Source organism: Polistes fuscatus, unplaced genomic scaffold (genome assembly GCF_010416935.1).
Source record: "Polistes fuscatus isolate 324 unplaced genomic scaffold, CU_Pfus_HIC Scaffold5, whole genome shotgun sequence".
NCBI classification, from domain to species: Eukaryota; Metazoa; Arthropoda; class Insecta; order Hymenoptera; family Vespidae; genus Polistes; species Polistes fuscatus.
The window spans coordinates 4,490,110-4,502,135 of record NW_025113129.1 but is presented as its reverse complement, the minus strand read 5'-3'; the positions used below and the strand labels follow the sequence as shown (position 1 = coordinate 4,502,135).

Genomic DNA, 12,026 nt, shown 5'->3' with positions numbered 1-12,026 from the left:
CCTACAAACTACAGGGGAATCAATCTTTTAAACACTTCATTAAAACTAACGACAAAGATTATAACGAATAAAATTAACAGCTTAACGAATCTAGAAGACGAACAGCAGGGATTCAGATCAGGCAGATCGTGCACAGACGCGGTTTTCATCATAAGACAGATAACAGAAAAATCAATTGAATACAACAGACCAGCATATATGTGTTTCATTGATTTGGAAAAGGCATTCGACCGAGTGCAGTTAAAGGATGTTATACACCTCCTCTATAACCGGCAAATTCCGAACAATCTTATCAAGACCATAGAGGACATCTATAGAAACAATAAGATCCAAGCAAAGATAAATGGCGCCTTGACTGAACCGATTGATGCAGGTCGTGGTATCCGACAAGGGGATTCCCTAAGTCCCCTGCTTTTTAACATCATTATGGACGAAATAATAAGAAACGTAAGACTGCTAAAAGGATATAAAATGGGCAGTGAAGAAATAACCATCCTATGCTATGCTGATGACGCTGTATTAGTGGCCGAAAATGAGGATGATCTACAACGTCTACTACACCGATTTAACTGCATAGCCAAATCATTCAACATGAAAATATCGGCCCAGAAAACTAAATGCATGACAACATCAAAGACGCCGTTAAGATGCAAACTGGAAATTGAAGGGAAGGTTATTCAGCAGGAAATGAGATTTAAGTACCTAGGAATAGAAATCTCAGGATATGGTGATGTTGAAGCAGAGGTAAGAGAACAGACAATGAAGGCATCCAGAATAGCGGGTTGTTTGAATGACACAATATGGCGAAACAAAAACATTGACATAGAGACCAAAGCAAGAATCTACAAGGCAATGGTAAGACCTATTATGTCACATACCGCAGAAACTCGACCAGACACGGCGAAAACGAAACAGTTACTAGAGACAACCGAAATGAGAGTTCTTCGCAGAATAGCTGGAAAAACACTACTGGATCGAGAGAGAAGTGAAGATATAAGAAGAACATGCAAAGTGGAAAACATTAACGAATGGATACTAAAAAGAAAAAAAGAATGGAACGAACATATTAACAGAATGGACAACGGAAGAATTGTCAGAATTGCACGGGATAAGTCACCGGTAGGCCGCAGAAGCACGGGACGCCCACGAAAACGATGGTGCGACAATTTAACAGTGCAATAGGCAGAAAAACGTCGTTACGAAACAGGCAATTTGCCTAAACTAAAGAAAGAAGAAGAAGAAGAATTAATAGCTTATCTTCTCATACTTCCAATCTTCCCCCTTTTTACCTGGTCACCCTATATATATTTAAAAAATTAAATAAATAAATAAATGAATAAAAATATAATAATAAAAGAAAAATAATCGGCTTACATTAGAGAATATTATCGATCATCAAGCAGGGAGAGGGGGAACAGGTTTCTTCATCAACTATATTCTATGTAAAAAGAAAAATAATAATAATAATAATATAATAATAATAACATTAATTAAAAAATAAACAAGGAAAATTAAAAAGTAACAAGAAAAATTATTAATGATAATAATAATAATTATTATTATTTGTTTTGTTACTTTTTTTTGAAGTTATTTTTTTGAAGTTATTTTTGAGATTATTGAGGTTATATTCGTTTTGGTACGCCAAAGAAGTATAACTTCTTACGTGCGTACATAAGTACACACACCAGTTTTTTTTTTACCTAATTTTTGACGCAGCAACGGTGTACAATTTTAAGTAGCACTCACTGGATAACACGTCCCTTTCATTTTTGACTTCAAAATTTTCGATACCCTCTGAAAAGAAATTTTGCTTAAAAAAAAGTATATTTAAAAAAGTATCCTAGAAATAACGAAGTGTAAGTGTAATATATTCAACTTTGTACGCATGCGTGTACAACAATTTTAGGTCAATGACTTACTAATATATGAAATAGACAATCATTGCTTTTTTTAACATTTGTTCGCCCACAGAACACCTGTACACAAAAGTTCATTCAAACAGCTATCACTTACAACAGACATTTTGACACATATACATATAAAAATCACAAAGTACACTGTACGTAGATATAGAAAAACCTTTATTTGTACTAGTAGCCAAATATCCGTTCTGTAAAAAGTCGCCAAAAGTATATGACAAACAATTTATTGTATTGTATGCATTTTATTGTATAACGATACAACATCTGAAAATATTTATTTCATCGAACCGTATGCGTGCATTAGAAAACTATATTGCTGGCAATAAACAAAAATAATCGTCATCTTATATTTTAATTTTTGTTAAGAAAACAATAGATTATTAGCAAATCCTCCGATAAACAACGTGGTTATATTAAAATATATAGCTTATAATTAGTTATAAATATATCGCTATTGATTTTCTCGTTCTACAATGGTTACGTTGATGCTTCAATTTGAATGCGAAAGCTCTATCATTTATATCATTTATATCATTTATATCGTTTACATCGTTTACTTTTATTTTGTCCATCGATCAATAAATGCTGCTCTTTGAAATAAAAACATTTTAACTTACATTAAACATTTGAAATTCATATGACGATTGATTTACAACGTATTGAGACTCTTTTTCTTACAATTAATTTGTTTGTTAACAAAAGAAGAAGAAAAAAGAACACGTTAAAGAATATCGTTTTCTAATTATTTAGTGATCATATAGTATGTATTAAATATAACACACATAAGAATACGAAAGTAAGATAAAGAAAATATGATCGAGAAAACTTGTCGATAGATCGAGCACGTGGATTAAAGCTTTTAGAGCGTATGAAATAATGATTACTGAGAAATCATGATCTCATAATCAGGGAAGCCGACCTCGGCGCCTCCGAAAGGTATGTAACAAACGCCGTGAGATGCTTGCACTTTGCCGATAGTTAAAGTGCCTTCGTGATGTACACGACCAACGAACAAAGGTTCGCCATCTTCCGTTTCTCCAGCAGGAATCGCATTAGCTGGAATATTACCACCGCTCACCGATACCCAGGATGGATGGCAACCGCAAAGTACCTGCAATAATTAATTCTTTGATTTAATCCGATCTAATTAATGTTACAACGTTTGATCTTTCAATCAAATAAATATATAAAATATATTTCTAAATATTCTAACTAGAACATTAAGTTTGACGAAACAGTTGAAGATGACGCAAGTGCCAAATATGTATGTGTATACATACTATGTAAGTATTATATAATGCATATATGCATATAATATAAAAAAAGGGCGTGGATTTACACGCGATTGAAATAAAACTCCTTAAGTTTCCCTTGCCGTCTCTCGTAAATCTTGCGCGATTGATATTTTCCTATTTCTTTCCCACCATTGAAATAAAGCGCACCCCTAAAAACCTTCCCAAAAGAAGTTTCACTTCAATAAAAATCTATTTGTATGTTCAAAATGATTATTTTGAAAGAATTTGATGGAAAAGCCAACTTATTAATGTTAAATGATCTCATCGATAAAAGCACCTGATAATCCGTTTTTCCATGTTCGGCGCCGCCCCAAGGAACATAGCAGACGCTATGACTAGGTTTCACCTTGCCAGGTAAGAGAGCACCTTCATGATGAGCTCTACCTACGAACAAAGGTTCGTCGTCCCTTCCTCCTTCAACTGCACCTGGTGGGATCATGCCACCTGCTGCATCACACCAGCATTGACTTCCGGTATCGAGTCCTTGGACTTGTAATGGCGCAGAAGGTGCAACATTTGGGTCTGCAATAAATTCAATTTATTATTCATTTAATTATCGATCCCAATTATTCCGTCGATTTTCAAGCAAAAGAAATTTTTCATTAAAATCCACATATATTTTTTGTACAAATAAAACACCAAAACGAACTTGTCAATGATGAAATTTTTGTTATAATACTGATAATAATAATAGAGTTAATATTGTTACTATATGTATATGTATTGTTATTAAAAAAAGAAATGTTAATTGAAATAATTCGATTCCTTGTGAATTCTGCTTAGTTGTCCGTGTTACAATTTTCAGCCGAATGCACTCTATGTGACAGACAGGATTGAGAATAAAAGTAAAGAAAAACTATATAGCTCAGCAAATCAAGAAGAAGCAATAAGGGCAACGTGCAACGTGCAGCAGGACAAACTCAATGTGCGTACTTGTAAAAATATATGAATAGCATATACGTATACATATATACATACATATACATAGACATATACATGCGTATATAAGTATGCCCAGATATATATATGTATATAATATATCGGAATACCAGGACGGCATAAATATGATATTTTATTTCAGTTATTAGGGTGAACTTCCGGTACGAAGCAACAAAACGAGCAACGAAACGACGAGCAACTAAAATGTGTATCCGCATTGTGTAATGAAAGATGAACTTGAAGAGACATGCGTGTCTCTCTACGAGACATGCGCGTTTCTCTACGAGACTGCGAGCATTCGCACCCAAGCGAAAAGACGATTTCGTTATTCAACGAACCCGAGATCCGTCAGTGCTCGTTAGCCCTGACTATCTAGTAGAAAATAATATGTCTAAAGGAACAACAGTTTTATTAAATCTTGGAAATCTAAGCTCTGACAATGATCTCGAGTAAGATAAGAGAAAAATGAACAAAAATAGAAAAATAAAATACAAGAGAGAGATTACTTTTGTGAGGGGAACCGACGGAGGAAGGATACGCCAAGTTAGGTTCGAAACGAAGTTTCCAAACTCCTTTAGCACCCCAACCGGTGCGTACCCCAATGTAACTGATGCCAATCGGATTTGGATCTACCCACTCCATGATTACGGGTCCGCGTTGATCGCCGGATTTGACCGTGATGCGTCCATCGAGCCAAGAGATCGAAAATCTCTTGAAATCATTCTGGTTGAGGAGGTTCGGGGTGTCCATGCGTACCTATTGCCGCAAAATCAACGCGTTATAACACGACGCGACACGACACGACACGACACAACGCGAACGAAACCTGACGCAATCGTTACGCAAAAGAGAGTGGTCAGGTTTGGGGAAAAAAAAGACAAAAAACAAAAGAAAAAGAAAACTTCAAAAAAATTGTCGAACCTTGTCAGGCTTTTTACGATCGTATCTGATGACCGACGCAGTATTATCCCAACCCCCCAGCATGCACTCGTACATCGGACTCGTTTCTTCCTTTGCATCGGTCAAAGCAACGTGCGCGTTGCTTTGGGCCTTGACTTCGATGAACACAGCGCCGGCTCGCACCGCGTGGTATTTGTAGACGAGCTCATCTTTTGTTTTCAAAGGTATACGTCCTTGCATATGCGAATACATTAGATACATGAAATTATTTTATATTATAATATATCAATTTATTGTCAATAAAATCGTTTGCTTTTTAAGAGAACGTAATTTTCCGTAGTTTGCAATTGAAAGATAAGAAAATACTTTTTTTCACTTAAAATAGGAGAAATGAAAAATATTACTATTATTAGACGTATATAAGGACACGTGTTAATTATAACATCGAATGATTGGAGGACTGAACTTTTTTCGTTGATTGAAAATATCTGACCGCATTTTTGAAATGCGCACTGTCGTCATAAAAAAAAACCATCGCTATGAGTTGTTTATAGGCGGTGCAAAATTTTCGTGCTGAAGGATGACATACATATACATAAATATAATATATGCATGAAATTAAAGGAGCATTCTCAAAGCGTAATCTACCAAGAAAAAAATTATTATATGCATGTACGGCTTTAGGTACGGTTACAGGTACAGCTACAAACTACATGATCAACAAGCCTTGCCTAATGGTTCTCCTGTATTATACATTACGTACAGCCACGGTTATCCCCGACGCATCTGGCTGTGCAGATTACGTTGCGTTAGATAAGTCCCGTCCAAAATTGGATAAAGTACCAAAAATAAAATGTACACGTTCAATCTCTCGAATATTATTTCGTACTTTCTTTACATTCTATCTTAAATATGTACAAGGATTTTCCCCTTTTGATCACAGCTTAAAAACTTTATTTTCTATAAATAGCAGCGTTGCGTTAAAATAATTAAGAGTAACATAGGCTATGCTAATTTCTACTCTATAGTTTTTTTTTACTTTAGAATGAAAGTAGAATGTTCTATATTCTACGAGATAATCAAGAAAAATGAAATATTGTCCAACCCTAATCTAATTTACAAATTCCAAGCACCAAAGCAGATTTTAAAGATTTACCTTCGATCAACCAATCTCCTGAGGCTCCCCAACCAGTGCAAACACCAAAATATCCTATACCGAATGGTTCGGGATCGTGATAGGATAAGAACGAGCTCGGTTCACCTTCCTTACCCACTGTGATTTCGCCTTCATGCCATCTAAATATGATTCGTAATATATATAATTATATGTATATCTGGTTACATTTACTTATCTTACATCATGAATTATATATTCAAAATTCTATTGGCATGGGGAAAAAGCTTCTTTGTATATAAATATTATTAGAGTTATGAGGTTCTAAAGCCATCTTCCACAAAAAATACGAAGAAAACTCTTGCCCCAATTAATTACTTCAAAGAGATACAATTAATCGTACCTGATCCAAAATCCACGAAAATCATTACTCGTCAAGATTTCTGGAGTTTCTGCCTCTGCAACTTCCGGTTTAGCTCTGTTCTTACGAATAACGGATTTCGAGTTGCCCCAGCCACCAATGAAAACCTGATACCAATGTTACAGTAAATATTTCCAAAAATTTTTTGTTTATTTTTCGATCAAATTTATCAAAAGAACTTTAATCAGACGATTACTGACCTCATACATGGGTTCTCCCTCGTGGGGACCGGTAGTAAGCGCGATGTGGGCATCATTGGCTGCTTTAACTCGAAATTGAACTTGTCCGCTTGTTACCGGATAGAAGTTATACTCCAATTTGTCTTCCGTTGAAAGTGCTGTAAAATTAATGAAATTGTTATTCAGAAACGCATAAACGCAATCAATATAATATCGTAACGAACATACTCATTGTGAAACTTTAGAACAATGAAAGTAAAGCGTGATCGGTTCTCAAGTCTGTCAATATTAAATATTGCCATCTATGAAGTTATAATATTTTATTAATCGATTATTGTTAGATAATTGTTATATCTAATTTGCATGTAAAAGAAAGGAAAGATAAGTTCTTGCCAAAAATTGTAACAAAATATGTTCATATCTATTTTCTTAAATATGTATTTACGGGGGGAACATGAATGGAAAGTCGAAAATAAGTGTGACGGAGAGAGAGAGAGAGAGAGAGAGAGAACGGGACGGACGGGACGGGCGAGACGGGAAATATCGAGACATCCTGACGCCAGTTAGTCTATTGCACGTAGTAACGTGATTAAGAAAGTAGGACATGTGTAGGACTCTCTTTGATCAATAATGTAGCTGACAATAATCGTGAAAGAAAATATTTCGTGGATAGAATAACAATGATTTTTCATGGACATATAGTTAAAAAAGTTCGCTGATTGAAGATCGGCTTATTTACTTCTGCAACATTTTTTTAAGCTACGATTTTTAAGCTATTAGTATTATCTTATGCTCCGATTAAATTTTGTAGACACGATTGCATACCAGATTTTTTCGGATAATATAAATAATTTCTTCTCTGTCGACAAAAAAATATCGCGTGAATAATTTCATTTGAAAAATTCCCCTTGTTCGGACCAAAGAGTTGATTTTACAGAAATCGTTAAAATATTAAAATCTCGTCTTTTGTAATGAGCTTTAACCTTTAGAAAATGAATAAAAATATTTTCCTTGCTTAACTTATTTATGTATTTTTTTCTTTTGCCAAGCAAAATATTGCGTAGAACTCGTCGAACGTATAAGGAAACAAAATAATAAAAACGTTCTACCTTGGTACGTAAACATATAGCGATTAGTTTGAAAATTCAACACTTGGCGGCAGATACGATGAATGATCTTTCAACTCATTAAAAATTGTATTTATGGATATCCATCATGCTCGTAAATATAATTCTCGGATGACGCCTTGATTCGTTTCATTCGATTCTAATGCTCGACACGCGTAGTTAAAAATGAAACCAATGGCTATTTTCGTTTACATACATCCTCTTCGTGTACCATGAGTAAAAGATCACTGCCTAAAATTTAAGCAATTCTGCTCGATGATATATTATTATCGTTCAAGTATATTAGACCTTGAGATCAACGAAGATCGACGTTTCTGAAAACGATAAATGTTATGGTGTAATTCAGGCTCTGACATTGATAGTTTGGTAAATGATTAATTCACAAGATATCGTCTTTCACATCTCTGATTATTTGTAATGACTAATTGTATGCAAAATTAAAAATAACTTTTATTCTAACCAACATTCTTTGCAGAATCATTTGTAAACGTATCGAAGGTATGAGCTCGCATCGAGTAACGGTGAGATTGCATGAAAGAAGGTGATGCATATATTTAGATACGTACATATGTATGTATGTATGTATGTATGTATGTATGTATGTATGTTGTAAATAGTAAAGTTATGCCATGAAAGTTACTTTCCAAACGAAGGTTATTCATCAACATCATAAAAGAAAGAATACATTTTTCTAACCATTTATACCTCTTACATTCGTGGGATTTCTTATTTATTCAATTGAAAGCGCTCTCACTATTCTACGTTAAATTAATTCAAAGTTAATCAATAAGTAGGTAACTCGAGGTCATCGACGAGTCAGTCGATGTCAGTCGTGAGTAAACGTCATTAAGATGATGTCATTTCATATTTAAGATTATATTACTTCATTTAAGAGGATGTAGATGATCTAAATTCTACAAAGATCTTATCGTATTATTAAGAGACGCGAAGAAACTATAATAAAATACAGTGTATGTGTTACGAGCAATGTGTTAATGCGAGTAGGACATTCTACAGAATGCCCAGAGAGTTTCGGTCAATCTATAAAATGTATTTAAAGCACGAGGAGGGGATTATTTAAATTTCCATGGTTTGTTTCACTTATAATAGCTTGGAATCTTTCGAGCTCTAGACACTCAACTGAAGTACATTTTATAGATTAATTAAAACTCTTTAGGTATTCTATAGAATGACCGGGCAATCTGTAAAATACCTGCTCATTATATACATTGTCCAATTTATGTGAACATTCTATAAAATGACCGAAATATATACATTGTCCGTAACGTGTGCATTAATAAATTATAGATGATTATAATTATAGCGGATTTTATTGTTAAATTCGAAGAAAACAGCTAACTATATGCTTGGAAATTCTTTTTAATATTGCCGATCCTTGGTCGTAATCTTAGGTTAACAATTGAAGGTCAACCGCTCCTACTACTACTACTATTACTATTACGACGACTACGACAGCGACGAAGACGATGATTCATCGTCCTATAATAAAAATTAATAACTATCGAAATAAAATATACGAAATTTCGCAAAGTTAGTGCTCGTAGTTTCATAAAAAAAATCTTTCTACGATAGCAACATGTTCTCGATAAGTCGTTTACCAGATGCAGAACAGCTGCAAAACCTTATTAATCGCATTTAAAAAGGCTAAATATTTTATAAACAACGAGACGAAGACGCGTATCGTCGTCTTGACTATTAACATGCTGCTAATAAAATATTCTTCGAAAGTGACGCAACAACTCGCGCAAATATTAACGTCTTCAAATTGGCTTTGTCCAATAATGTAGGACGTACTGTATTCGTAATTAACATAACACCGAGAAAACGAGTGTAATTGAGCGAATTAGTCATTGCGCAACGATGAATCTCGTTATTTCGGTAATCACGATTACGCAGCTGCTCATTCTGATGTACAGAAAGGAAGATTTTCTGGATAATATTTGGGAAGAATGTAGTTTGTATCTCAAAAAATCGTGAAAAAGAAAGTTACAAGAGAAATAGTTACTTCAATTGTAATATCTATTAACAAAAGGAGGTCTGACTCGTTAATCTTTATCGACTCGTTGTTTTTTAGCAGATAATGTTAGTCTTATCGAACTTGCTGAAAGTATGCGTAAACTACTGTAAAATGTTAGGAAAATTTAATTCTGTTAAAAAATAGAAGTTATGCAGAAATATATATATCGTTCCTATCGAAATTTCATTTTATTATAATAAATCGTAATTTTATCAAACGATTTTCCTATCAAATAAAGGTAAAAAGTGTTTTTTTTTTTTTGAGAAAAACACAGGAAAAAGAAGGTATGCATATACTTAAATCTTTCTTTCAGCTTGTAACACGTATGTTTGTATGTATGTATGTACATAGAAGAAATGCAACTTAAAACAGTGTACCTTTTCCTCGATGCCATTGACCTCCCATGGCAACTGTCTCTTGTTCACCACTCGTAACACATTTCCTTTCATAGAACTTTTTACTTCCTTAATATGTTCCAAAGAAATTCCTAATGTCTTAATTAATTAAATATATTTAGCTGAACTTGACGAAAATATACCATTTTCTTAATTTCAATGAAATACGATCGATATGTAAGATTGACGTGTATGAAGAAAATAAATAAAATATTATATATCTTTACGACTCATCTATAGTATTAAAACGGTACAGAACATTGAACGAGTGAAACTATACCTATATAAGATGTATCGAATACAATGCCGAAATATTGAGAAAAATATTAGAACAACCGATCTTGTCAGAGAATTCCAGTGGGTGAGTCGTTTCTATTTATAATAAATACCTTCTGATCGTACCTAGTTTTAAATACCATCAATTCTACTTTCTTTCTCGGTTGTTGAGTTCTGCGATAGTTGAATTTGTAACGGTAAAGTCTCTTAAATATTATAAAAAAAACACGTGTCTCTCTCTCTCTCTTTTTTTTTTCTTCCTATTACAATAGTTAACTCTAGCAAAATACATGTAATAGATATTTACAAATATGTCGTGTGTCTTGCTTGACAAACCGTTACAGCCATGCCGCACCCGGTCTGACCCTTGACTATATTTAGCGGCACGTACACGAGATTCTTCTTTCTCAGAACAATTTAATTTTTTTTTTACGCATCATACAAGCTCCCAAAGAGATTTAGTAGATCGTAGCCATTTTGAATAGACCATCGAATCTTCATTACTATCATCGTATAAATCTGTTTGATAAAAACTAATAGAGAACTCATTATTTTTCTTCTTCTTTTTAATATTTCAAATCCGTATAACCGCCATTAAGTATATTTATATTTTAATGAATTATATTATTATAATCATTCGATTTTTGTAATATCCATTGAAACGCTGCGAATCAAACAAAAATAGAGAGAGGAAAGGACAGATACTTCCTATGTCATGATGTCACTGTGTTTCATTATTGTTATGCACATACGATGCACACAATGATTCATTGTCAAACTAAACTATATGAGTATTAGTAATTGTAGCTCATTATACTTAATTACGCAATATATGCAAAAAAACAATAATCCGCATTCGTTTTGCATGATCAATTTTCTTTTACTTTAGATTATTATTTATTAACTCAAATTTTTCTCTATTGCGAATATTTTGAAAATGTGATTTTACAGGGGATTGTGAGACGTAAAATGATTTTTGCAAAAGTAATCGAGATGATAGAAAGTAGAGACGAAATTATTCGAGTAAAACAATAAAATTCATTTTGCAAGTATTTCGTTTGATAAATCATTGATAATTTGATCGATTCAACGATACAGCAACTTACAAATAGCCATGTTGAAAATCGAAGTAGTAATGAGAAATTCCTCGAGACGAAGACACCGATATACTCCAAACAGAGATCTTTCTGGTACTGCGTCAAATTGGTACGTTCGCATTGCCGTTAGGATGATCCGAGTGGGAGGCATTATAGTTGCGTTTTAAGACACTATGTGACGCTGCCGGTAGAATAAATGCGTCGGTACCGCGAACTTCAAATTTTTCTCTTACTTATCCATGACATCAAAATTATTTTTCACAAAACATCTTATTAATTTTCAATATTCATACAAATAGAAATGAAAAATTATCATCGGGGGA

At 33.7% G+C, this 12,026-nt stretch overlaps 1 protein-coding gene across 3 annotated transcripts; it reads right to left on the bottom strand.

Annotated features, from left to right (window-relative positions):
- Positions 1–2,721: 2,721 nt before the first annotated feature.
- On the bottom strand, positions 2,722–11,820 carry LOC122522317. 3 transcript variants are annotated; one of them, XM_043643313.1, is made up of 8 exons: positions 11,713–11,820; positions 6,792–6,928; positions 6,574–6,698; positions 6,213–6,352; positions 5,078–5,289; positions 4,663–4,912; positions 3,495–3,739; positions 2,722–3,033 (listed from the first exon to the last, which is right to left on the bottom strand). In XM_043643313.1, exons 1-8 carry the CDS (start codon positions 11,720–11,722, stop codon positions 2,803–2,805), a joined length of 1,350 nt encoding a protein of 449 aa, XP_043499248.1. In that variant the 5' UTR covers positions 11,723–11,820; the 3' UTR covers positions 2,722–2,802. The 3 variants fall into 3 exon arrangements, with proteins under 3 accessions (XP_043499248.1, XP_043499249.1, XP_043499251.1); XM_043643314.1 differs by lacking the exons at positions 4,663–4,912; positions 5,078–5,289 and adding an exon at positions 5,820–5,846; XM_043643316.1 differs by lacking the exons at positions 4,663–4,912; positions 5,078–5,289.
- Between the last annotated feature and the right edge of the window lie 206 nt (positions 11,821–12,026).

Excerpts from the sequence above, each read along its gene's own strand:
- LOC122522317 (XM_043643313.1), bottom strand. Across the intron at positions 6,699-6,791 it reads AGGGAGAACCCATGTATGAG|GTTTTCATTGGTGGCTGGGG; the intron begins GTCAGTAATCGT and ends CATTGGTATCAG. Across the intron at positions 5,290-6,212 it reads AGGAGATTGGTTGATCGAAG|GACGTATACCTTTGAAAACA; the intron begins GTAAATCTTTAA and ends CGCATATGCAAG.